General features: G+C 32.7%; 4 protein-coding genes across 5 annotated transcripts; 3 read left to right on the top strand and 1 right to left on the bottom strand.

The window, feature by feature from the left end:
• Positions 1–337: 337 nt before the first annotated feature.
• On the top strand, positions 338–1,867 carry LOC107006636 (chalcone synthase J-like). The gene is made up of 2 exons (XM_015205152.2): positions 338–623; positions 794–1,867. The coding sequence occupies exons 1-2, from the start codon at positions 446–448 to the stop codon at positions 1,786–1,788; spliced, it is 1,173 nt and encodes a 390-aa protein (XP_015060638.1). The 5' UTR covers positions 338–445; the 3' UTR covers positions 1,789–1,867.
• Positions 1,868–2,830: 963 nt separating this feature from the next.
• Positions 2,831–4,797, bottom strand: LOC107006771 (dirigent protein 18-like). Its single transcript, XM_015205288.2, has 2 exons — positions 4,005–4,797; positions 2,831–3,295 (listed from the first exon to the last, which is right to left on the bottom strand). Exons 1-2 carry the CDS (start codon positions 4,402–4,404, stop codon positions 2,952–2,954), a joined length of 744 nt encoding a protein of 247 aa, XP_015060774.1. The 5' UTR covers positions 4,405–4,797; the 3' UTR covers positions 2,831–2,951.
• Positions 4,798–9,698: 4,901 nt separating this feature from the next.
• Positions 9,699–11,051, top strand: LOC107006915 (probable glutathione S-transferase). Its single transcript, XM_015205425.2, has 2 exons — positions 9,699–10,007; positions 10,476–11,051. The coding sequence occupies exons 1-2, from the start codon at positions 9,699–9,701 to the stop codon at positions 10,830–10,832; spliced, it is 666 nt and encodes a 221-aa protein (XP_015060911.1). The 3' UTR covers positions 10,833–11,051.
• Positions 11,052–12,221: 1,170 nt separating this feature from the next.
• LOC107005373 (protein BLISTER-like) lies at positions 12,222–25,213 on the top strand. 2 transcript variants are annotated; one of them, XM_015203954.2, is made up of 13 exons: positions 12,222–12,579; positions 16,268–17,015; positions 17,179–17,702; positions 18,998–19,117; positions 19,405–19,470; positions 20,458–20,568; positions 21,385–21,461; positions 21,963–22,030; positions 22,174–22,287; positions 22,390–22,568; positions 22,708–22,776; positions 23,165–23,320; positions 24,736–25,213. In XM_015203954.2, the coding sequence occupies exons 1-13, from the start codon at positions 12,523–12,525 to the stop codon at positions 24,814–24,816; spliced, it is 2,370 nt and encodes a 789-aa protein (XP_015059440.1). In that variant the 5' UTR covers positions 12,222–12,522; the 3' UTR covers positions 24,817–25,213. The 2 variants fall into 2 exon arrangements, with proteins under 2 accessions (XP_015059440.1, XP_015059439.1); XM_015203953.2 differs by having other exon boundaries at positions 19,405–19,491.
• Positions 25,214–27,584: the final 2,371 nt, after the last annotated feature.

Below are 27,584 nucleotides of genomic sequence, written 5' to 3'. Positions count from 1 at the left end.
ATTTTGTGCATTTTTCATGGTATGTATAACTAATATAGTTTACACTATATTGTATATTGAGAAATGTATTACTAATACCTAGAAATCAATGGTATTAGTAATATAAAGGATTTAATGCATGCATTAATATGATTAAAGACTCAATTATCCTTCAAAAGTACTTTCACATCTTTTTCACCATAATTGTGAAAGGATAAGATGTATATGCCTAGTATTTAAGATCTTATTGTATTCTCACTTAAAGGGCACGTTGTCCTAGATTTAAGATCTAATATTAGATTAGTTCAATACAATCTTAACCATGATAAAAAGATAGTAAATTTTGGATAAACAAAAGGGCATGTTGCACCATCAAAATGTCTATATAAAGAGATTTGCATGAAGATTAAGTGCATACATTCTCTACTATATATCATCGAGCAAATCACTATATTTTCCGGCGAAAATGGTCACCATCAACGAGATCCGCCATGCGCAACGAGCTGTGGGGCCGCCCACCGTGTTGGCCATCGGAACAGCCAACCCTCCCAATTGTTTTGATCAAAGCACTTATCCTGATTATTTTTTTCGTGTCACCAATAGTGAAGATAAAATTAAGTTAAAGCAAAAGTTTGAGCGCATGTGTAAGATAAATTTTATTCTTTATTATGGTATAGTTATTATGTTATGATTTGCGCATGAACTGAACTCACAACTTACTTTCATGCATGGGCACTGCTTGCTTAGCATTGAATTTTTGTTTATGAATGAATACAAGTTGTTATATATGTTTTATTTAATGACTATGTTGCAGGTGAGAAATCAATGATTAAAAAGAGATATTTTCATTTAACAGAAGAAATCTTGAAAAAAAATCCTAATATTTGTGAATACAACTCTCCGTCGTTGAATATACGGCAAGAAATCATGATCGTTGAGGTTCCAAAACTTGGGAAGGAGGCAGCGGAAAAGGCCATCAATGAATGGGGTCAGTCAAAGTCCAAAATTACACATTTGGTATTTTGCACCACTAGTGGTGTGGATGTTCCTGGGGCTGACTTTCAACTCACTAAGCTTCTTGGACTTGAACCATCAGTGAAACGATTCATGATGTGTCAACAAGGGTGCTTTGGTGGTGGCACTGCACTTCGATTAGCTAAGGACTTAGCTGAGAATAACAAAGGTGCTCGAGTCCTTGTTGTTTGCTCAGAGTTAGCCAATTTTCTTTGCCTCCGTAGCCCAAATGAAATGGAGCTTGATGTTTTGGTTGGGCAATCCCTCTTCAGTGATGGGGCATCTTCTGTTATTATTGGCTCAGATCCAATCACAAATGTGGAAAAACCTTTGTTTGAGCTTGTATTCGCAACTCAAACTCTTGTCCCAAATAGCCAACATGCAATTACGGGTTACCTAAGTGAGGCTGGGCTGAAAGCCCAGATACATATGGATAATCCCATGCTCATCTCAAGAAATATTGAGAGGATCCTAGTGGAAGCATTCAAACCTCTTGACATTTCTGACTGGAACTCCATTTTTTGGGTATCTCATCCAGGTGGACGTGCCATTTTGGATCAAATTGAATTCAAGTTAGGTCTAAAGCCTGAAAAACTCAAGGCTTCACGGAATGTCTTGAGTGATTATGGGAACATGGCTAGTGCTTGTGTTTTGTTTGTTTTGGACGAGATGAGGAAAACCTCTATCACCGCAGGATTGGGTACCACAGGTGAAGGCCTTCAATGGGGCGTACTTTTTGGCTTTGGTCCTGGCCTAACTGTTGAGGCAATCGTCCTCCGTAGTGTTTCTGTTTAGGTCACAAAAATATAGAGAAATCTATCATTTTTGTATTTGTTGGTAATGAAATGTTATTTGCGATTAATAATGAAATATGTTAGTGTGATATTTTAATAGTAATAAAAACATATCATATGTTACATTATGTATTAGTGTCTCTTTACTCTCATCAATTGTGGAAGAAAGCGGTCATGTTGTTAGTAACTTATGCAACCACCAACTGTTCATTTCACCCGTTATTCTATCTTTATGCCTTGTAACTTATGTGANTTTACTCTCATCAATTGTGGAAGAAAGCGGTCATGTTGTTAGTAACTTATGCAACCACCAACTCTTCATTTCACCCGTTATTCTATCTTTATGCCTTGTAACTTATGTAACCTTTGGGCCATTTATTTTCCCAATTTACCTACCCATTATTCCTATTCATTGCAAGGAAGAATTCATTACCTATAAATAGTGAGACAGCAAGAGATGTATAAGAAACTATAAAGTGAAAAATGAGGGGTATTATATTGTGTATATATATTGAGTTGGTGTAGAAAAAGAGAGTTGAGACAAAGAAATATTTCAAGTCTTCGACTATATTCACTATTTAAAAGAGAGTAATTATATGGTGAAAAAGGTGTTCTTTTTGTGGGGCTTTGAACTCGTCAACTAATTCGGAGTTGTACGACGTTGTGTGACTGTTGTATCCTGGAGGGGTGAAGTCAAGAGTGATACTACTGAATCAGTGTAGATTATGTCGCAGTGAGCTTGAATCTCCTTAAAGAGAGCGAGATATCCGCGCCTCAACCTAAAAATATTTTGTTCATTTCATTTCAATGGTAATTTATTTATATTTGTGGTATACTACACCAATAAAAATACATTTCGTATCCTTATGCTTCTTTTTTTTCAGAAAAAATTATTGACCCAATGTGGCCACTACGAAATTGGTTTAGGAATGTTCAAGATTTTACGTTTTTGGTGGCGACTTGAGTTGCCGCTAATCAAGATTGTATCTAAGTGAAACTTACGAAAGTAAGCCACATAAATTAGGATAGAACACAAAAGTATATATCGTATATGTTTATATTCAATTCAAAAGTAAAATATTACAAGATTATAAAAGAAACACCAATCAAATTCATTTTTTCATATAAACAATCCACCATCTCTTGCTTGAAGAATTTTTTTTTTCAGTAAGTAAGATGAACAGTAATCCTTAACAATGTCTCAGCACCATCAATAACATGTTGCCCTGTTGGTATAAGTGAACGAATCTCCGCGAATCCACAAGCATTTTTAAATTTACCAGTTCCTCCTGTAACTGATATTCTTGACATTGTGCTTCCAATTCTATAAACTCCGAAAAAATTGAGGCTATCGCCATATTCACCTCCTTCCATCATGGCGGTAAACGCCATCATTTGAGTACTTCCATCTGCAGAACTTGATACATATACACCTTGTGCTTTTCCAAGGTTTTGTGTGCCTAACTCAGGGGACAATGTCAAGTAGTCATCGATAACTGTAATGGTACCTGTCGTGACATAATATAAAACGTAAATGTTATTGGATTCAAATTGCACTTCCACCTTTAAAAGTAAGAGATACTTCCACCTGGTTGACTAATGAAAAAGAATCAGGCGCTCATGTTTGATATATAGTCAAAACAGATTAGATGGTCAGACCATTCAATGTGTTTGGCCAATAACAAATAATCATGTTGACACGTCATTGAGACATGGTAAAGAACACACTATGTAGCACAAAAAAATAACTTTTAGCGGCAATAAATAGACACATTAATAAAGAGTATTAAAGTTTTTACCGTCATTAGTTAAATGTCATTAGATACAATGTCACTAAAACCTTCAGGAACATATACGGCTGATTGCCGCAAAAAATATATATTTAGCGACAATTGTTAATTAATTATTGCTAAAGCTTATATTTGATGTAGTGGTCCTAGGTTCTAATACCGCTATATACCTACAAATAGCAAGAAAAAAGGGCAATGAAAAAGAAGCAGACCTACACGTGTGAAGATCATGTTGAGACATGATATAAATGTAATCAAGCAAGTGGTCCTATGTTCAAATCTCATCATCACCGAAAAAAAAAGAAAAAACTAACCAATAAAAAAGAATCAAGACAATACGTGAGAAGACATGTCAAAAATATAATATAAGTTATAAGGTAATCAAAAGTATAATAGTATCTCTCTAACAGCTTAAATTTTTACGTACCAAACCCGAGGCCCAATCCATCAGGGCCTAATTGAGTAGTCACACCACTAGCTTGGCCATTCTGATTTCCAGCAAATATTGTGCCTGCTAAGCCAGTTCCTAGTGGAACACCATTGATATTAAATGTTGGAATTGCACCATTAGAATTAGGAATTGCTACACCATCTGTAGGTGGTTGAAAACCTAAAGGCCTTGCAAAAGGAACTTGTCCACTATATATATTCCCTAATAATCCGGTAATTGGTCGAGCTGTTGGATTATTTCCTCCCAGGATATCATGCATGTATAACTCGAGTATCGATCCTTCGGGAACTTGAGTGTCAATGGCAACAACAAGGGGTGACAATTTGGTTATGGCTACTAAGAAAATTGCAAAGAAAATGGAATATGGTGATAACATTTTGAGATTTTGGTTATAGGGAAAAATAAATTTTTTTTTTTCTTCTTTATGATTTGTTTGATTGATTATGAAATTATGGTCAAGATTGAAACTTTATATAGAAATATAATCATAATAGGACATAATGGAGTTGTTGTGATATTGAGTTATGGTGCAATTGTTGGGGTTATTCCAACAAAACCTAACATTTTTTTTGTGTCATTATTCATTATGTAACAATAAAAAGTTGTATACACATGATTAATTTGTGTTATAAAATGTGTTAAGAGTGAGTTCGTTACATTTTGTTAAAGGATTAGCTTATTTATTGAACCTAATCCATCTTTTGTTCTCCTTTTTATTTATTCTTATGTTTACCTTTCACCATTATATTCCATAGTAAAGCAACTCCACTGTTCGTACCTNTAAGAGTGAGTTCGTTACATTTTGTTAAAGGATTAGCTTATTTATTGAACCTAATCCATCTTTTGTTCTCCTTTTTATTTATTCTTATGTTTACCTTTCACCATTATATTCCATAGTAAAGCAACTCCACTGTTCGTACCTTTTTTTTTTGGACTATTTTTTATCGAGTCGAGGGTTTATTGAAAACAGAGTAGGAAAAAAGTTTGCATATACTCTAGCCGCCTAGTGCCTCTCCGGTCTAGACCTCATCATTTTATGGGATTATATTAAATATATTGTTGTTGTTGAATATGAAAGAGTTATATAGATAACCCCGATTAGATTATAATTAAAGCGTAATTGATTGATTGATTGATATTGATGGTTTCTAGGAGAGTAAAATAATGCATTTATTCAAAACTCAAAAAAAAAAAAACATCATAGTCCCAAACAAGTTAGGGATCGGAACGAATAACGAACCACTTTATGAATTAATGAAGTGGTTCCCATTTGTAAGGATTATATTTCTTTCCGCTAGCATCTTCCAAAAAAAATCCTTGATCTGTCACTGTCCATTTACATAAAAGAGTTCGTGTACTAAGCGGTGAATCTCTAATACATCCTTGGAAGTTATTGAATACTTCAAAAGCTCTTTCTTTTAAACCCCACCAAAAATGACAAAAAAACATTGTGTTAGCAAAATATTTCTCTTTGAATGACCATTCAAATTTGTTATTTGGACTAAGGTCATGAAATCCCATATCATTATCTTTAGAAGCACAATGAATTTTAATACTATTAAAGGGAAATTTAGTAGGATCAATGTTATTCACAACTTGAACTTGGAATGAATTAACACTTTTTAAATGTAAAATATTTATAAACAATATGATCAATAAAAGAGAAGGTGATCTGATGTATGAAGAACTCATTTTGTAAGTTTTTTTTTCTAAGGAAATTGTTAGTTTAAATTTCTTTGTTATTATCAATAGTACTTGAATATATAATGCAAAATTATAGCATTCACAGTTACAATGTAATGGTAATGAGAATTTTTAGGATGAAATGTGAATTATATAAGGAAAGGCCATAAAAATGCTAATTATTTTTCGTTACGATTATAATCAGTCGATAATTTATGAGGTATACATTTTTTTGGTTATTTGAGTTGTTTTTTAGTTCATCTCCTATTGTTTATTTATGAGTCTCCTTGAAAGATTTCACATAAATATAAACGTATTAGATAAGCCTGATATGATAAGTTCGATTGAAAAAAATATTGATATATGAATCATGATCGATCATCGACGTCCCTTACCACTTGTTGTACCAATTTAGACATCTTTACAGAGAGTTAGTCTTATTTGTTTTTTCTTTATTATCTATAAAGAGGTCCATTACAGATCAGAGAATAGTTTATAGCCCAATTATTGAACCTAACCCATCTTAATTCTCACTTTAATTATTCTTATTATTATATTAATTTCTTCGTTTTTCTTCCAAAGTTATTGTAGCATAATATAGCAACTTAATTAGGGATGACATAGAAGCGAGGCGATTATAACTTTAAATTTATGTGGAACAATATAGATATAGAGTGGTGATATAACTCGTCAGGTGTCAATCACGATATTATTTTTTTTTGTAATGAAATATGAATAGTTAACTTTTTCCTTTTAATTTATTTAGTATGTGAAATTTATTGACTTAATTAATTTGAGATGCATATCGCATATAATAAGTAAATTATATGAAAAGTAACTTTAGGAATGGACAATTTGCTTGAAAATTGTTGTGGAATAAATGAAAATGAATAAAAAAAAAATGGTTTTGCTACTATAGATTATAGTCTCTCTAATTCCTTCTTAATTAGTCACTTGTGATTAGTTATGATTAAGGATGATATTTAATAAACTTCATGTACCATCTACTACTTAAAGAATAAATTGTTAAGTGAAACAAATTAAATCAAAATAAAACAAAATATTTATAGATATTTAATAAATTTCTTAGTATATATACAAGATCTAGATTTTTTCCTCTGCGCATTATATATAATAATGCGTTTATTCCTTCACTAATGTACACCATATAAGAATATTCAAAACTCAAAATAAAAAAGACACACGCTTCACAATCCCAAACAAATTAAGAATCAGAGCGAATAATAACTAACTATTTTTACTTTTTAAGAGGCTCCCAAGCATAAGCAATATATTTTTTTCCTTTGTCATCTTCAAGAAAAAATCCTATATCTGTTATTGTCCATTTACATAAACGAGTATCGGGATTGAGTGGTGCATTTTTGATACATCCATGGAAGACATTAAACACTTCGAAAGCTCTTTCTTTTAATCCCCACCAAAAATGACAAAAAAATAATGTGTTAGAAAAATATCCCTCTTTAAATGACCATTCAAATTTGTTATTTGGAGTAATGTCGTGAAATCCCATATCATTATCTTTAGAAGCGCAATGAAGTTTAATACTATTAAAGGGAAATCTAGTTGGATCAATATTATTCATAACTTGAATATGGAATGGACTTGCAACAACATTGTTAAGATTTAAAATGTTTATGAATAATATGATCAATAAAATAAATGGTGATTTGATGTAGGAAGAACTCATTTTGTAAGTTTTTTTTCTTTTTTTTCTTTTTTTTTTCTAAGGAATTTTGTTACTTTTACATTTTCTTTGTTATTGTTTGTATTTGAATTTATAATGCAAAATTACAACATTCACCGTTAGAATTTAATGGCAATGAGAATTTTAAAGAGGAATGTGAATTATATAATTAAGGAAAGCCATAAAAATGCGAATTATTTTCGTTTATTTAGTGAGGCTTAAGAATTTTTTTTGGCGAAAGTATTAGGATTTTCGTGAACGGAAAAAGTAAGCATATGAAAAGGTCAATGAGAGTTCAATATCTATTATACGTACATAAAAAATAAAAAAATAATTTTAATCATATATAAATAATGTAATTTTTTGTCAAAAAAATTCAAATAACCCCTCAACAACCTTACCGAGCTCTGTCTATTTTTTCTAATATGTAATGATGCATGGTACTTTTGTTTAGTGTATACATGTGACTAAATTATTATTTTGTGGTTTAATGTTGTATACTATATATAAACCTTGAAGGTTCTTAGAATTATAAATTTTAAAGGTAAACTAAAGTAAATGTAGAAGTTGCATATTAATTTGTTTATGAACTTCAATCGATGCATGTACTATTGTCCTATATTAAACATATGGCTGACTAATTTTTTTATTTTATTTTTATATATAGATATGAAAATTAGTAAATTCATTTTTTTATTGAATGGAAAATTCAGTATAGCTAATTTGTTTATTTTGTGGAAAGATTTTAGATTATGATTTATTATTATATGTCCGTATATTAATTTATCCTAATCGATCAAATCATTCTGTATAAGTACAAATAAATCGACTATAAACATTTTGCATGTGCATTACAAAGAGCAATGCACGTATTAATGTATCACAATCCCAAACAAATAAGAGATCAGATCGAATAACTAATTAATCACTTTTAGTTAAGTATTCGAAGTGTAAGCAAAATTTTTTTTTCCTATCATCTTCTAAGAAAAATCGTGCATCCAATACTGTTCATCTACATAGATGATTCTGAGAATCAACTTGTGAATTTCGAATACATCCATGGAAAATATTGAACGCTTTAAAAGATTTATTTTTTTAAATCCCGTCAAAAGTGAAAAAAAAATAAAGTGTTAAGAAAAATATCTCTCACCAAATGACCATTCAAATTGATTATTTGGAATAATAACGTGAAATCCCATATTGTTATTTTTAGAAGCACAATGAATTTTCAATGTATTAGAAGAGTTTGTAGTAAGAATGTCATTTACAATTTGAACATGAAATATTTTGGGAACACAAATATTATGAAGTTTGAAGCTTCTTACTTGTAAAATATTTATGAATAATATTATCAATATTAGGAAATGTTCTTTGATGGGGGAAATAATTCATCTTATGAGTTTTTCCATATGGAAATAACTTTTAACGATAATAAAGAGTATTAGAAACTTTTATTAAGTATTAATTAATTGTTAGTAAATCTTAGATTTTAGCGATATTTACATTCAGATATTGTTGAGAAAATATATAACTAATCTTATATCTTGTGTTCTGATTTATTTTTTAAAAAATCTTAATGTTAAAAGAAATTAATGGGTTTTAGTTAAACAAAATCCAATTTGCCTTTCCAAGTTTTCAAAGAGTCATTATATTAATAATTAAAAATAAAGGGTTTAGTTGAAAATATTACTGATTCTACAGATTTTTTTGATATTTTTGGATTAAAAAATCAGTTGACTTTTTCATTTACATTCTTTTAAGATGATAACGTACCTAATCATCTACTATCAATTTTTTTTATTCTATTATTATATTACATTTGTTGATCAAAGTACTATAAAAAATAAATTATTTAATGACAAACATAGACTAAAATTTATTTTCCTCATATGCGTAGACATGTTATATAAGCGGACAAATTGAATTTAAACAAATTAAAATAAAACGAGTTAATAAATAAATAAATATACTATTTTCACGGACTAATTTTGTCAGACTGTGAGGGAAATAAAAACTTATTTGAAACTTGCAAGTTGCAATATTCCCTGAGAAATACACATTATAAATACTACCTAGAGCAAGTGAGTTTTTTCATTCTTCAATTTTCCACTCAATAGTCAATTTCCATCTNCTGTGAGGGAAATAAAAACTTATTTGAAACTTGCAAGTTGCAATATTCCCTGAGAAATACACAATATAAATACTACCTAGAGCAAGTGAATTTTTTCATTCTTCAATTTTCCACTCAATAGTCAATATTTCCATCTTTTTTTTTTTTGGGAATGGAGATAGTAAAATTAATAGGTACTCCTTTTAGTTTTTTCACATATAGAGTTATTTGGGCATTAAAGCTAAAGGGAATAAATTATGAGTATATAGATGAAGACATGTCCAAAAAAAGTCCTTTGCTTGTAAAATACAATCCAATTCACAAGAAAGTTCCAACTCTAATCCATGTTGACAAGATAATTTCTGATTCTATGGTCATCGTTGAATACATCGACGAGACGTGGCAACTGAATCCATTACTTTCAACTGATTCATATGAACGAGCCACATCTCGATTTTGGGCTAAATATATTGAAGAAAAGGTCTGATGTTATTATGATCAATATTTTCTATTGTGGAGTCACTACTAGCAATTCACAATTTTCTTTTTACAATCCCGTCTTAGGAGCTCCCACCTTTTTGGTTCCTTGGTAACTCGAATTCACAACCTTAGGATTAGAAGTGAGCAGTACTTACCATAATTCCCTCTTGTTTCGTAATTAAAAAAAATGAGATTACATATATATCTATTGAAGCCCCCTCTCCCTCCTCCCCTCGTACATAAGTTTCACGCCTAATCAAATTAAGACACTTAAATTGAAAATGAAACATCGTCTACTCTAACGAGTATGCAAATGGTTCATCTTAGTTAGATTTACTCATCCTTCTTTGTTTCCACTTAGCTAGTACTCAAAACTCACATGCACTATTAAATTTGTCGAGGATATAATTAAGTAAATAAAATGTAATATTACCTAACTTTTTTTTTTGTTGGTTAAACTGTGATGCAGTCACATAGTACATGGAATGTATTTTGTTACACTGGAGAAAAGCAACAAAATGCTATAAAGGAGAGCCTTGAAATGTTCAAAACCATAGAGGAAAATGCATTGGGAGAAAAAAATATATCATTTGGTGGTGAAAATATTGGATTTGTTGACATAGCTTTTGGAGGTTATTCTCTTTGGATGGAAATTATTGAAGAAATTGTTGGGATTAAATTACTTAATCCTCACAATTTTCCTCGTATTAACAAATGGATTAAAAACTTCAAAGAAGTTAAAGCAATCAAAGATAATTTACCTAATCGTGATGAGATGTTTGTGTACATGAAAAATGCTAGGGGGAGGATGTTAGCATCTCCGTAACGAGGCAGGTTCGAGCTCTAAGTATATAAACGTCTCTATTAGCTAGAGAACGTTTTATATTTCTTTGTAAAATTTTCTGGTGAATCATGTAATAGTTGTGCTCTAGAATGAATGTAGTGTACTAAAGGTTATGTGTTCATGTTACTTAGACCATGTATTTCAATAAATATATAAGAAATTAAGAATCTTTAGCTTGTACTGTAGCTCTGGTGATTATTGTATATTAACTTGAGATTATTGTAATAACTCATAAACTAATAATTCTAGAGCAAATCGAGTTTCAATGAACATACAAATATCGAGTAGAGAAAATGAAAAAAAAAAAAGAACAAAGTTCATTTATTTTTAAGTGTTAGTTAACTATGTTTCGATCTTGATATATGAATTCTTTGTATCCATTTTTATTTTATGCAACAGAATATTGTAAAGAATATATGATATGTTTAGCATCACAAGAACTCGAATAATGGGTTTATACATTTAAAAGAAAGCACTTTAGGTAGTTATAGTCACAAGAAAATCGTAATATATTTGGATCATCTTTTCAAAGAATTTGAACACGTGAAGTCCACTTGTTTCATGTTGAAATTCTATTAAAATCAAATACGAAATAACTATTAATAAAATGGATACACAAACCAGAAATATAATGAAAAGTGAAATCAAGCGAATTCATATCGAAAATAAAAACACATATTATACGTGACTTTGTATAATTTAAGATTTAGGTTACAGTTTGACAAGGTTAAAATCTTAATTCTATTTCGAAAGTAGATAAAATCATATCCATTTATATAAAGACGGATGTAAATCTTTTATTATATATTGATTATCTTCTTTTTCGTTTCGTAAAGTTCAATCAGAAATCTAAATAAAGAATTTGTACCAACCAAATAAGCCGATAGAGTTAGAGGCAGACCTACGTGGTTTCACGGATTCACTCAAATCTACTCGGTAAAAAATTGCACTGTATATATGATAGATTTTTAATATTTTCGTATGTATACTAATTTTAAACTACCTTAATCAAAGAAGAGAGATAGTCTTATAGTACTGGACTGTGCAACTTGAACTGCGAATGCAATTCGTAATTTATAGATTTGATTTTTGAATAGTGTAACAATTTTCTAAGATTATAAAAATGTTTTTTTAAAGGAAATGCTCCATCAATTTTTAAAAATTTCTATTACAACTACATTGACGAAGCTTATCATTCCGAATCAAAAATGAAACAATCGATGGTAAAAGACTATACATATATTTTTACCGGTGTTCAAACTTCTAAAATCGAACTTATTTTTTTAAAAAAATAATAAATTAAAAAATCAGAAAAATAAATTAATAAAAAATAAAGAATTTTCTCAAATTTCTCAAAAAGAACCCCAAAAAAAAAAAAAAAAAACAGAGAGCCGTTCGGTTCTCCCTCTAATTTCTCCCTTTCCAAATCCATTTTTTAGATTCCTTTTAATCCAAATTTAGGTTCTTTTTCCTCTGTAATCTCACAAAATTTCCATTTTTTTTGCTATTAATTGCCCAAAATCAATAATTAAGTTTTTTAATCCATCAAAACTGATCTACAGATTCACTTACATTGCTCATTGATCTGTATTTTAGCTGAAAATCTGATAATTATTAGGGTTTCGGATGATGATTTAAGGGAATTTTGATTTTTTTTTTTGTGTGGATTCGAATGGCATCGGCTCAGGTTTTGCGAAAGCAAGAGCTTTTGCAAGCTGGAAAAAAAAAGGTATGATTTTTTTTTCAGAAAGATTTACGATGATTATTGTATTGAATTTAATTCGTTTAGTTAGTTGGATTAGTAGATTCTAGGTAAAATTGTGTATTCCCGGACTCTGCATATAGCAGAAGCTTAGTGCATTGGTTTGCCCTTTTGTTTTTAGTTGGATTACTAGATTCTAGGTAAAATTGCGTATTTCTGGGATCTGCCTATACGCGGGAGCTTAGTGCATTGGTTTGCCCTTTTTGTTTTTTGTTGGATTAGTAGATTCTAGGTAAAATTGTGTATTCCCGGACTCTGCATATAGCAGAAGCTTAGTGCATTGGTTTGCCCTTTTGTTTTTAGTTGGATTACTAGATTCTAGGTAAAATTGCGTATTTCCGGGATCTGCCTATACGCGGGAGCTTAGTGCATTGGTTTGCCCTTTTTGTTTTTAGTTGGATTAGTAGATTCTAGGTAAAATTGTGTATTCCCGGACTCTGCATATAGCGGAAGCTTAGTGCATTGGTTTGCCCTTTTGTTTTTAGTTGGATTACTAGATTCTAGGTAAAATTGCGTATTTCCGGAATCTGCCTATACGGGGAGCTTAGTGCATTGGTTTGCCCTTTTGTTTTTAGTTGGATTAGTAGATTCTAGGTAAAATTGTGTATTTCCGGACTCTTCCTATACCGGGAGCTTAGTGCATCGGTTTGTGCTTTTGTTTTTAGTTGGATTTCTAGATTCTAGGTAAAATTGTGCATTTCCGAATCCCGCGTATAGAAGGAGCTTAGTGCATTGGTTTGTCCTTTTGTTTTTATTTGGATTTCTAGATTCTAGGTAAACTGTGTATTTCCGAATCCCATGTATAGAAGGATCTTAGTTCATCGGTTTGTCCTTTTGTTTTTAGTTGGATTACTAGATTCTAGATAGAATTGCGCATTTCCGAATCCCGCATATAGAAAGTGCATCAGTTTGTCCTTTTTTTTAAAAAATTGGATTACTAGATTGGGGGAAAATAATGAATCTTTTTTGATTTAGGATGTTCTAACACATTATTTGAGCAATGTTTTATGTTTTTCTATCATTTAATGCTTGTTCTAGAGCGAGTACTGCAGTGAAACGGGTGGAAATAGTGGAATGGTTGTTGAGGAAATTGGTTTACTTAGTGTTTATTCTGATTTCTGAATAATATTAGTGAGCTGAAGATTTGTGGTATGCAGCAATTGAAAGTTGAGCATTCCTGGACCCGAACATTGTAGTTTCTTAGTGCACTGGTTTGGCCTTTTATTTTTAGTTGGATTACTAGATTGGCGGAAAAGAATGCATCTTTTCTATTTAGGATGTTCTAACTATCATTTAATGTTTGTTCTGGAACGAGTACTACTGCGAAACAGGTGGAAATAGTCGAATGCTTGTTGAGGATATTGGCTTACTGAATGTTTATCCTGAATAATATTTGTGAGCTGAAGATTTGTAGTATGAGGGAATTGCTAGATATATACTCCTCCATTTAATTTATTTAGTCTCATTTTAACTTGGTAGGCAGTTTAAAAAAGTAAAAAGACTTTTGAAGTATACTAAAATAAAAGATACATAAAATATGGTTAGTGTACCAAATTTCCTTTAATCTCGTGATCTTAAATATGCTATCTAGACTGTTGGAATTAAAAAGTTGGCAAAAAAGGAAACATACATTCTTTTTTGAAACTGACTAAAAAGGAAAGTAAGGCAAACCAATTGGTATGGAGGGAGGCTTTATTTTGTGCATACTTAGATTAACAAAAATAGTATCTATTGATATGTCCCAATGATGGGAAAATTTTGAGATGGGCTGCTCCGATCTGACTTTAATATAGCTTTTCTCGTGGGTAATTTCTATAATCAAGGGCTGAATGATCCTACTGCGGGCCACTACACCACAGTTTAAGCAACATTTCAGTCAGTGTTGTCGAACATTCATTTAAGGTCCACGCCCTGAAGCTCAGAAAATCTCAGGGAGGGCGCTTCACCTCGCTGAAGTTGCGCTGTGAAGGCAAGAAACTGAGGCTTGCACACCACTGCCATGAATTCTAGCTTGAATGGAGCTGTATTAAACAACAAACTTAATCGGCATATAAGTGTATTACATAGTTGTCAAGGAAAAGATTATGAATGAAGTTTGTTACCTTTTACTTGAATTACATATTTATGTATAAATATGTTTTTCCCCTTCCATTGCACCTTATTTTTACCAAGCCCACACTTCAATTTCACATTGCACTTAAAGATGCAATAGAACTAACACACTTTTTAGAGCCTTTTACCTTTGGTGCAAGTTTCAACTACATATTTAGTCACACAGCGAAATCAGTTGATGTTGCTTGAGAACACATTTTGTAGCACATTTTTCTTTTATACTAGTTTGAATAATACTAGCTTTCAGCAGTCATAAAAAGTTATACTTAGGTGAGATGCGAGGAGAAGTTATCATTGCGTAGACCATTTTCTATGTCAATTGAAGAGCCTCTAATATCAGAAAATGTAAAGGTAACTAGTATGCTTTCCTCTTGGTTTGAGTTCAGCCGAATATGCAACATATGATTGTTGTATAAAGCTTTTCGTGGAACGGATTTCAATTAAGATCAATTGGATCTCATCAATACTTAATTTATTTGTAAATTGTGATCACATGCACATTATCTTTTATATAGGGTGGACATTAGCAGGACAGTGTTAGCTTGGGTAGTTTCTTTTTTTCCCTTATGCCTATTATTTCGAGAAAGAATATGCCTATCATTATGCCTTGAATAGCAACGGAAACAATATGTGATACTTGTTAGTTAATTAATGAATATCCGGTTGGAGTATTAGCTCATTTATAGCATGTGATCCATTATAGTACTAGCTAGTTAGTGGCGTGTATACTTGTACACCACTGTCTCTAAACAACAGTCATTATTAAATTCCTGTACATTCTTTCGTCAGGATCAAGACATGTCTCCTAAAAAATCTATACACAACCAATACATTTACCTGGAAGATACTTATACAGTTATACCTATTTCATATGAGTCACACCAAAAAGATGAATGAAACAAGATATGCGTCACGAACTTTGTAGTTTGTATCGGCATTACATATAGGGCTTTAGCCTTCTAGTGAGTAAGTGCCTGAGTTGGAGATAATAAGACTTGAACAGTTGATGTTTTCCATGGTTGCAAGAAAAGAATATCTCGTTCTATGCTCTGGTGATTGGTGATCTCTAGCTTGCCAGACACGCGACTCCAGTCATTCTCCAAATCATATTCCATGATTCCAAAGAAGCCTATTCATCTATGTTATAAAAGAAGAAGTCTATCCATCTATTAGCTTCTCTTGTAGATCCAGTGCGGTAAAAAAACCACATTCATTTTCATTGATCAATCAAGATAGTTGCCACTACTCCTGAAGGCTAATTCTTGGATCATACAATTCTTGTTTTTTGTTTCATGCTTTATGCCTTCTCTTTTTTCATAATGGTAGATAAATTGCTAATCATCATGAGTTGGATGATAGCCATTACCTAGTTCTCCTTTAATGGTCAAAACCTTTTTGGCTCCGTTGTCCTCCTTGTTGTCCTATCAATGTTGTTAATCTGCAATTGTGTTGCCTGAATTCTGAATATAGAATCTTTTCCTTTTATTAGTTTTGCTGTAATTTTTCTTTCATCTTATAATTCTTTATCTTGTATCATTTGCAGCTAGAAGAGTTCCGCAAAAAGAAAGCAGAGAAGGCAAAAAAGTCAACTTCCAATAATCAACCTCATGGTTCGGGTGGAGGCTTTGATAACCAACCTTCAGACAGTGAACACACAAGAATCACTGACTCTCGTGGAGCTGGTACATCTGATGCCCTTGATGGAGCTGTTTCAGAGTTATCTCGAGTAGACGTTACACATGATTTTAAGAACCCTGATCTTGCACAGAAGAGTGGTTTCGCTTCTTCCTATGATGCTAATGCTAGTCCTACTCATAGTTTACACAACAATGATAATGATGCTAGCTCTACTTCTACTATTAGTGGAAACAATCATGGTTTTACTTCTTCCATCTCCACGCCATCTCATTTTAGAGATAAAGTGCTTAAGGGTGATGAGAAACCTAAATCATCTGAACAATTCAGTGATAGTTATAATCCCCCTGAGAAGACGGAGAACGATGGAGCCTTAGGAAGTATTGGATTTGGATTTAATACTAGTCATTCTACACCTAATTTTCTGTCATCATTCCCCAGTTACAGTAAATTTTCCGGTTTGTTTAGTCATGATGGTGTAGCTAAAAGCGAACTAGAGGAAAAAAAAACAAAAGATCTTTCTGTAATGAACTCTAGTACTTCTCATGCTTTTCCTGCTAATGTTTCACCTGAAAACTCCCGTGGTCCTCATCTGCTAGAAAAACCAGGTTTTATGGATCGTTGGGCTAGTGGGTTTACCTCCTCATCATATGAAGGTAACTTTATGGTAATTTGGAGTTCCGTTTTTACTTTTTTTAATCCTTTATTATGCTTTCTTTTTACCTTAGAGAGCCTCATTGCGTACCTGCGATTCATCTATCCAGTTAATTAATTGGGGTTGCATAATCTGACATCTATTTCCCTTTTTTTTTTTGATAGATCATATGCGCCCCACAACCAGCAGTACAAAGTTTTCTTTGGAAGATGGGCAAAGAGATGGTACTATTGAAGCTAATAGTTCTATAATTTCTGATATTGGGTATGGCCAGTTCAACAACTCTGGTTTTTACATGAATAATAATTCGTCTTCTTGGGCATCTGATTCTAAATATGAGGACATCAGTTCTGAAGCAAGAAGTTCTTCTAGTAATTCAAAATTGTCTACAGCCACTGTTGGGAGGAAATCTCGTCCATCTTTCCTTGATTCCATCAACATTTCAAAAGTTCCTGTGGTATCCCCTTCTCCAACTGAATCAGTTTCTGCAGACAGATTTGATCCAAAGGGTCATCCCACGGACACTTTGGAATCGTCCAACTCCAGGAACATGATGACCTCTTCAACCTTTTCTGCAAGTGGGTCTGATCAGTTGAATCATCATGCTGAGAAAGACACGGGGAACATGGACAACCGTTATCAGTCTTTTGCACAAAAACAGAATGAAGATTTTGCTGCTTTAGAACAGGTTTCTCCACATTTACTTCCCTTGCTTTAGAAAGTGATAAGTTTAGGTCAGGATGTCTTCAAAGTCAAAATTTAGTTTGAAAGTACTGCTAATTGATGGTTAATATATGAAAAGCACTCTGCTGCTTCAGGATAGAAATCAGTCTTTATTAGAATGGAAAACCTTTTCGTTTTGTTTGGCTTAGTCATTTTAAATTGTCTCGATCAATTGTCCCTTTTTGAAGCAAGTTTTCTCTGTTCGACTAGGATGTTATGAATCCTTCTTTACTTTCTTTCATGCTCTTTTCCCCCTTCTTTTCTCTTCTTTCCTCTTTAATTTTGAAGTTTAGGGGAAGTTGTGATTTTTTGTCAGCAAAGGCATTATAATTTAAAAACTGCCAGAACATACCCAGTGTAGTCCCGCAAAGTGGGTTATGTGGAGGGTAGAGTGTATGCAGGCCTTACACCAATCACAGAGGTAGAGAGGTTGTTTCTATAGACCCTTGACTCAAGGGAAAACAGTCCAGGAAAAGAACAAACGGGATTGAAAGCATAACAAAGCATTCTGAACACTAACTGCAACAGAATAACATAATTTGAAAAGATTATTCTTAGTAGTCAGTACATTGGACCAATAATAGCCATCTGGTTACCAGTTATTTGAAGCACCTTGGAGAGAACTGCAGAAGTTGAGCTACCAAATTTTCTATAAACAATATAGATTCTGATAATTGAAGACACGATTTTGAGTTTTTCACATTGAAATGTGTAGACTAGAATTAACTTTTAAATATAGTGGATTGTGGCTCAGTGAAGTTGAATGCAATCGAAAAAATGTTAGTAAGCTAGAATAATGCCGCTAATCTTGAGGTGTGCATTAGTCAGGTTTGTTTATTTTCTATATTATTGTACATGAACCTGGAAAGGTCTGTGATTGTATAGAGATTAAGCTTAATTAAGTAAAATAATTTAACACATGAAATATCTTAATAAACAGACTCTGATGTGAAGTGAACACCTGCCAATTACATTTCTTGTTCTTTCATCTTAAAAAAGATCTTTTTGTTATAGTTAGAAAACACTTTCCATCTGATAGTTATTTCGCCTGTTCAATGTGTCAGTACAAGAGCACTCTTCAATTGCCTGGTCAGAGAATCTCGCAAGATTAAAAATTGTCTCTTGCATTTACAATGAGGGAAATGGACGAGGATGATAGAGGTCATGCATGATTGCATGACTCTCAGGGATGTAGCATTTCACAGCAGGTCTTAAATTGTCAAATACTTGAATGATGTATACTTTTACATTTTTTGACAGCATATTGAAGATTTAACACAAGAGAAGTTTTCTTCACAACGTGCTCTTGAGGCTTCACGAGTTCTAGCAGAGTCTCTAGCTGCTGAAAATTCAGCCCTGACAGAGAGTTATAATCAACAGGTACACTTTTCTGTTTATATACAAAAAAAATATATTCCCACACTCAAAGAACACACATTTAAACTTGTAGGAAGTTGAATAAATTATTTATTATGAAGCATGTTACAAGCTTCAAATATGTAGTGTACACTAGCCACATCTGCTCCTTAAGGGTTTGATCATGTAACACCAGCTAACATTTGTTGTACTAAGTATAATATGCATGTCTAACATTCTCGGAATTTTTTGTTATCTATTTGAAGAAATGAGTTTCTTGCTCCAATCAGTTGCTTAATTTTCTTTTCCAGGGCAGTTTTGTTACCCAATTAAAGACCGACATAGAAGAACTGCAGGAGGAAATTAAAGCACAACTGGTTTGCAACAAAACTCACTCGGTTACTCCCAATTATTGCTATATTCCCTGATCTGTATTCCTTTTTGAATGTACACCTTAAGTTACATTGCACAACATAGCTAAAATTGTCAATTAGTACAAGGTAGTGGGTGTTAATGACTTCCACTGGTTTTATCTGGATACATTTTCAAGTTGATCGACAAAGAAATGAAATGACCTATTTTCTTTACTATCGTTGATATGCCATTTTAAAAGTTGTAGCACAACATGGATGCCACGGAAAGTTACGTGCAGTTTTCTTCTTTTGTTTCTAAACAGCAGAAATATTTGCCAGGCATTTCATACATAACTCAATTATAAAAATAAAGAATGGAAAATCCAAACAATCATATTTATTTCTGCTGTTTAGAAACAGAAGAAATGCATAGTCACAACTCACAAATAATTATTTGATTGACTTGGACAAGAAAGAGGGGTGGCCAGTCTATATGTTGAAGCATCCAATGATCTTTCTTGTCTAAGTACGTCTCATTGGTGGTTTATATTTTTATTTAATAAAAATAAATTTACAACATTAAAACCTTAGTTCTTGGTCACCCCCTTTCTTCAGTTTTGAGGAGGCTTCATGAAGTACCTTTGTTTTGTCTGTAATTTGGTCAGCAAGGTGCAATAAATTTTCTATGTGGTGTTCAATGGTTTTCCAGATACAAATTTCATAAAATAGATACCATTTGAGCCGTATCTGCTATATTAAGATGTTGAAGAACGTGTTCATTCATCTTAACTCTTATATTCAACGATACACCTGTGACCCTTATGTTGGAGAACACTTTTGGAATCGGTATTGTGGAATGAACTGGTTTCTCATGTTGAGATTAGTTCAGATGTCTGGCAAGCTATCTTTGTACTAACATAGCCTGTTGAGTTCAGTTCATCATAATGGACTTGATTCTTACCATAACCTTTGAGGTATGTGATTTTCTGTCATTGCATCTAATGTAAGCAGGTCGAACTTGAAGCTGTGAAAATGGAATATGCAAGTGTACAATTTGAATGTAATGCTGCAGATGAACGTGCTAAGCTATTGGCTTCTGAAGTGATTGGTTTGGAAGAGAAGGTAACGGATAGTGGCATTGCCTTGTATTGCCAAATCCTTCACAAAACCCTTATTGAGAATTTAAAATGAATTTTAACATCATTTACATCTGCTAAGTTGTCCTATTTGATTAAAAGAGATAGTTAAGGTAGACATATTCTGTTTCTTATACTTTGGAAGAGGAACATACCCTTATTCAAAAGATAAATTGTATTACACTAGAACTATCATATTGAAAATCTAATGTTGATAATGTTTAGTTTTTATTGATATTTCATATTTGTTGAACTTGAAGCAAACTTAGTATTGTGTGTGTTCTGTTATATTGATTAGCCGACACATCTAATGCGGAGTATCTTGCTATATTCACTTCTGAAGTGTAAAGTGATACTCTATTAGAACCCATATGGTAGCCTTCACTATGTCCTCACTCAGGTATCTTTTCAATGTCTGTCACATATAATACTTTTTGGATCAATGTTTGCCACTTGTAATACTGAGGTGGTATGTGGAGTCTGATGTTTTGTCCTTGTTCTAATGGTTTAGAAATAAAATTTAATATCACTTGGATCACGATGCTGTAAGGTATATATCCAATATTTGTTATGATTTTAATTTTTCCTTTGGATCAGTGCATATAGTTCTTTCATGTTCCTTCGTCGATTATACTTCCTGTTGATATTAGAATTTCGGAACGGTCTACTCACCTTTTTGAAACCGTGCCTTTTCTAGATTTCTTTTCTTCGAAATTGATTATTAAGTGCAGCCATTTGTTTTTCAGATAGATGATAATTTCCTCCACTTTGAGATAATAACTTTGTCTAACTTATCTTATAGGCACTTCGTCTGAGATCTAATGAGCTTAAACTGGAGAGGGAATTAGAGAAATCACAAGCTGAAATATCTTCTTTCAAGTATGCTCAAAACTTGCCTGTGAACACTTCTAGGCCATAGTTTCCTTCCTAACTCTGATCTGGTCATAGTCATCTTTCGCTTTTATTGTTCATTCCCTCCCATCTCTCCTTTATCCACTGGGATAAAAGCTAAGGGAAACTAGATAGCATAATCATTTTAATGAAGTCAATAGTTTATTACTATGAGAAGGATATCTCACTTATCAGATATTCATGTCTACCTTTATGTAACACCATTCACTTCCATATAATATTGAAGTGCTGCCAAAAACTTTATGTGCCTCTCCTGGTGCTTGCAATGGAGGAAACTTTAGTAGTTGTTGTAACGCATATTGGTTACTTCCATCTACTTGTGAAAATGTATATTAGCAAGAACAGTTAGCGAAGATTGCTATAAATTTTAGAAGTCAGAATTGAGTCGCTTTGCCTTACTCATTGACTCTTGTAAATTGCATTAAATGTGGGTGTTGATGTCATTCGACTCTCTCTTAATCGCTGCAGAAAGAAAATGGCTAGCCTTGGAAAGGAACGCCAGGATCTGCTGTCAACAATTGATGCTCTAAAAGAAGGTAAGATGCTGATAGTTAAAGAACCTTTTTTTTTTATTCGAGTGATTTTGCTTGTAATTGGTTTAGAGTGATATAGAGTTGCTATTTCTTTCCACCAGTTTCTTGTACATGTAACGACATCTTTGTTTTCTTTCTCTCAACAGAAAAGAAGCTCTTGCAGGAGAAACTACGAAAAACTTCTGATAGTGGCAAGTCACTTGATGTTAGCAGGAGTATGCCTAGTAAAAAGGATGTATCAACTTCAACAGAGGATCTCCGTATGTGGTTTCAGATTTCACAGATTACATCTTCAGGATGCCTCTTTATGTATTTTCTAACATTATTGTAGATTTCAATTATGTGGTGTTGTATTGATTCAGGTGAAGAAAAAATCGTAAATACTACCTTGGATGGCCCTAACTTGGGAGCTCGCAGTTCTGAGGGCCCCACCTTTTCATATCTATCTGAGAATGACCAGCTCAGTCTTGAAAGTTTATCGACGACCGTTCCTCCAGATCAGATAAGGATGATTCAAAGCATCAATACATTGATTTCTGAGGTAGCTTCTTGCATAAAATCCTTGAGGCTGATCATTTTTGCACCCTCGACTACCTGTCTTCTTAGCTGTTTATATATTTCAAGGCATTTTTACCATTCAAAAGAATTGAATAATTTTCTTCCAACTTGGATGCCTATAGTTAACCTTGGAGAAAGAAGAGTTGATGAAAGCCTTGTCACTGGAATCATCTCAGTGCTCTGAATTGCAGGTAATTTGAGGGAAGCTATCCTTGTCACTTGTTAGTATTATTATCCAAAAATATTTCTCCTCAGGATCTAATATGTGAGTCAAATTAACGTTATCATTCTCAAAAAAAAATATGTGAGTCAAATTATTTTCACCTTTAGGATTCTTTTTCATCTTTTTCCTTTCTGTTGCTTCTAATATAAACCACCAATGTTTTATTGCAAATGTAGAATTTTTTGATCAAGTCTCCCTTTTGTAAGTATGCTTGCACATGTTCTTCAATATCTATTAATCTTCATGTCGTGCTTTGTGTTGGGAAGTGCAACTAAAAGTTCACTGCTTGGATACTAATAATATTCTCTCTCTACACTTGTTTGATGGATTTTTGTTTTGTTCCTTGATGAGCATAGGAGTTAAACAAGGACTTAACCCGAAAGCTTGAAGCTCAAACACAAAGATTGGAGCTTTTGACTGCTCAAAGCATGGCAACCGGTAATAATCAAACAAGGCTACCAGATGCTTTATCTGTGCAGGACAGCACCACATATGCTGATGAAGGTGATGAGGTAAAATTACCTACCTTGAAACTTTTCATTCAATAAAGGTGCTGTGTGAACCTTTCTTGTACTGTAATATGACTTGTACATATAACTGCTTCCATATGCTTATAAACCTCCATCCTCTTAAAGTTATCCTCTGTGCCCCTTTTATCTGTTAAAGTTTTAAAATTTCTACTTATATTTCACTTTGTATTTCGAATTAAAGTTAAAATTGGCATGGAATGCCAATACCATTGCGGCTTGTGCCCTCAGATTCGTTATTCAACTTTTAAGTTACGCTTCAAGAGTAAGCTTTTTTAGTTCTTTTATAGACTAAGAGAGAGCTAAGTTTGAAATTCTTTCTTTTCCTCTAAACTACTGGCGGAGCTTAATTGATCTATCAGTGATGTAGAAACACCATAAAATAAATACCAGCTTTCGAACACCCACAAATGGTAGAGGTTCTTGTTAGAATGTATGCGTCCACTAGTGAACATGGAAGCATCATCAGGGTGTTCAGAATCATATGAATCACTTGAGGTATTTCCCCAGACGGCCAGAGCTTTCTTCACCACATAATCAACCGTTTCCCTTCTGCTTGACTTATGAGCGACCTGCTCCCTTCTTTTGTCCTTGTCTCCTCCAGGCTTGCATATTCCTTCTGCATCTCTGATTAAGTGACATGGTTTACCACACTTGTGGCACAAGTCATTTAAGTTTGTAGCACTGTTGTGATTTCCTTTCTTTATGAGACCTCCATGTTTTCTCACGATTTTTTGAAATCTTCGAGTGAGAGGCCATGTTCTCATCTATTTTAGGATTTGACTTTGTGGCACCTTGAGAGCAAGTGATTTATTCATTTTTGCATCTTTCTTCCGATCAACCTCATTACTTGGATCCAACCTTTTGTCTTTACCTTTGAGAATGAGACCGTTCTTTCTTATGTGCATCTCATGAACTTAAAGATGTTGTAATAGAGCATCCAACATCAGTATGTAATTTAGGATCCCTTATATCATCGACAACATCAACTTCATCAGTACAAGATCTGAGAGGATCTCCTGTATCTTAGTGACCTGTTTGCACGCAGTGCTAGGTTCTTTAGGAACATGATCTCGTTTGTAATGGTGGAGAATCTAGTGCACATTTCATGAATAGATTCACCTTCTTTCATGGTGAAACTTTTAAACTGAGTCTACCAAAAGGACGATTGCTTTTTTTTTTTGAGAGCCAGTCAAACACTCTTTTCTCCAACAAACTCTAACCCTCTATAGTTTTGTGTCATTTAGAGATATTGGACTAACAGTATTACACAGCTTGACAGATGGTTTTGAGGTGTTCGTCTTCTTGGCGTCAAATGTTCTCTCTCTTTTGCTTCCTCAGCTCCTTCTAATTAAACTTGATAGTCGATGCCTTGACTATACTTTCTTCTTTTGCATCAGGTGGTGGAACGGGTCTTGGGATGGATAATAAAGCTATTCCCTGGAGGACCATCAAAGCGGAGAACCAGCAATCTTATTTAGTTCAACGAGTTTTGTACATCATATAAGCTCTTTTTGCTCCTCCGCGCCTTGTATTTTTGGTAGCCAGATGGAGATGGTTTTCGCGTTCTATTAAGTGATTCATAGTCCTAATTCATTTCCCAGAAGAAGCAAATTGCTTCGAAGAGGTATTTAGAAGAAATGATTGATTACTTCACAGATTTGGCAACAAGATGAAGTTTGGTTAAATATTATATTAAATATTTAGAAGATGTAGTTTTACTTGTGAATTAATAGTGGGAGAAAAGAGGAAAAGGATCAAATGTATCATTTACCTATCGAAAATATTGTCTTTTTAATTACTCTTGTTGTAGTCTTAGTACTAATGTATTTGTTAATTTTGTTTTTAGGCCTAATACCTACTCGTCACCTCTTTGCTTATCGAGAGTCAAATTGCATGGATTTCAATAAATATTTCAAGTTGTAATTCTGTCATATTAAGATTATGAAGATTGCAACTAATATGGTATTTTTAGTGTAGTTTTTGACATTTGAATATAAAATTTTAATAGAACCTAACAAGGATAACACGTATACAAATCTTATGCCGTAGATAACTTGGTTTCGATAGATCCTTAGGCTTAGCTCAATAATAAAGTTACGATATTACTATACGATGAACTTGAACTCAATTTTTTGGTTTCTAGATTCGTAGTTTTTCAAAATACTAGATTTTAATGGCGACTTATATAAGAATTAGTGGCGGTTATTTGCCACTAATACTATCTTTTAACGGCAATTGTTATTTGATTTTGTGGCGGATTAAATTGCTGGTAAAATACCTTTTAGTGGTGACAACAAATGCCGCATAAACTATAATTTTTTGTCTCTAAAAAACCTTTTAAGCGGCGACTACAATTGCCGCTAAAACTATAACTTTTTGTCACTAAAAACGCCTTTTAGCGGTGATTATAATTGCTGCTAAAACTATCATATTTTTGTCGCTAAAAACTTTTAACCGCGACTTAATTGCCGCTAAATCTATAATTTTTTGTCACTAACTATAAAATTTTGTCACTAAAAACACCTCTTAGCGGCGACTATAATTGCCAGTAAAACTATAAAATTTTGTCACTAAAAACATCTTTTAGCGGCGACTAAAACTGCCACTAAAACTATAAAATTTTGTCACTAAAAACACCATTTAGCGGCGACTATAACTGCCGCTAAATCTATAACTTTTTTGTCTAAAAATACCTTTTAGCGGCGACTATGATTGCCGCAAAACTAAAAAATTGTCAATAAAAACACCTTTAGCGGCGACTATAATTGTCGCTAACTATTAAATTTTGTTACTGAAAACACCTTTTAGCGGCGATTATAATTGTCGCTAACTATTAAATTTTGTTACTGAAAACACCTTTTAGCGGCGATTATAATTGTCGCTAACTATTAAATTTTGTTACTGAAAACACCGTTTAGCGGCGACTATAACTGCCGCTAAATCTATAACTTTTTTGTCACTAAAAATACCTTTTAGCGGCGACTATGATTGCCGCTAAAACTAAAAATTTTTGTCACTAAAAACACCTTTTAGCGGCGACTATAATTGTCGCTAACTATTATATTTTGTTACTGAAAACACCTTTTAGTGGCGACTATAATTGCCACTAAAACTATAAATTTTTGTCACTAAAAACACCTTTTAGCGGCGACTAAAATTGCAACTAAAACTATAAAGTTTTGTCACTAAAAAAACCTTTTAGCGGCGACTTAACTGCCGCTAAATCTATAACTTTTTTTTCACTAAAAATACCTTTTAGCGGCGACTGTAATTGCCGCTAAAACTAGAAAATTTTGTCACTAAAAACACTCTTCAGCAGCGACAATAGTTGCCGCTAAATCTATAAATTTTTTGTCACTAAAATACCTTTTAGCGGCGACAATAATTGCCGCTATAACTAAAAACTTTTGTCACTAAAAACACCTTTTGGCGGCGACTATAATTGCCGCTAACACTAAAACATTTTGTCACTAAAAACACCTTTTAGCAGCGACTATAATTGCAAATCCATAATTTTTTGTCACTAAAAACAATTTTAGCGGCGACTATAACTGTCGCTAACTAAAAAATTTTGTCACTAAACACACCTTTTAGCAGCGACTATANATTCTTTCTTGAAAAATACCAAAAGATTATATGGTATAACATGTTAAGCTGATACAAAAAAAAACCATAAAATCTACATCATCAATTTATGTAATTTAAAATCAAATAATATTTATCATAATGTTGAACAATACCATGCTCAAAAAGGTATATATTTATATATTCAAATAAAAAAATTATTGTCAAATATGCGCACCATGTTTTCCTCCGTGAATGTAGGCCCAATAATTATTAATATTATTATAATTTATATTTATAAAAAATAATAATTGGCCAAATAGATACAAAAAGAGATCTAAAAATTCAATACTCCACGAAACACACGCTCCTATAAAGGATTTACATGTGATTTTTTTTCACATGTAATATATAAGATCTGATCGATAAAATTAGGACAGATGAAAAAAATTAATTAATATTTTATTTACGTTGAAATTTGAATTTGAGATCATGTAAATTTTCAATAATAGCTAGATCACGTCCTTGGATACTTATTTATATGCGATTTTGGAATTTTGTGGATTTATTCTATTCAATGTGTCAATTTTTTCAAAGATGTTGACTTTTATTTTTTGTGTAAGTATGTATCACAATTCACAAGCATCTTTCACAGTTTCCATTAATGAAATAATTGAATTAG

Source organism: Solanum pennellii, chromosome 12 (assembly GCF_001406875.1).
Source record: "Solanum pennellii chromosome 12, SPENNV200".
Classification (NCBI taxonomy): Eukaryota; Viridiplantae; Streptophyta; class Magnoliopsida; order Solanales; family Solanaceae; genus Solanum; species Solanum pennellii.
The sequence above is the reverse complement of the archived record's forward strand: the minus strand, read 5'-3'. Positions and strand labels throughout refer to the sequence as shown.

Excerpts from the sequence above, each read along its gene's own strand:
- LOC107006636 (XM_015205152.2), top strand. The coding sequence starts at position 446 with ATGGTCACCATCAACGAGATCCGCCATGCGCAACGAGCTGTGGGGCCG. Across the intron at positions 624-793 it reads GCAAAAGTTTGAGCGCATGT|GTGAGAAATCAATGATTAAA; the intron begins GTAAGATAAATT and ends ACTATGTTGCAG.
- LOC107006771 (XM_015205288.2), bottom strand. The coding sequence starts at position 4,404 with ATGTTATCACCATATTCCATTTTCTTTGCAATTTTCTTAGTAGCCATA. Across the intron at positions 3,296-4,004 it reads TGGATTGGGCCTCGGGTTTG|GTACCATTACAGTTATCGAT; the intron begins GTACGTAAAAAT and ends ATGTCACGACAG.
- LOC107006915 (XM_015205425.2), top strand. The coding sequence starts at position 9,699 with ATGGAGATAGTAAAATTAATAGGTACTCCTTTTAGTTTTTTCACATAT. Across the intron at positions 10,008-10,475 it reads CTAAATATATTGAAGAAAAG|TCACATAGTACATGGAATGT; the intron begins GTCTGATGTTAT and ends ACTGTGATGCAG.
- LOC107005373 (XM_015203953.2), top strand. The coding sequence starts at position 12,523 with ATGGCATCGGCTCAGGTTTTGCGAAAGCAAGAGCTTTTGCAAGCTGGA. Across the intron at positions 22,569-22,707 it reads TCAATACATTGATTTCTGAG|TTAACCTTGGAGAAAGAAGA; the intron begins GTAGCTTCTTGC and ends GGATGCCTATAG. Across the intron at positions 22,777-23,164 it reads CTCAGTGCTCTGAATTGCAG|GAGTTAAACAAGGACTTAAC; the intron begins GTAATTTGAGGG and ends TGATGAGCATAG.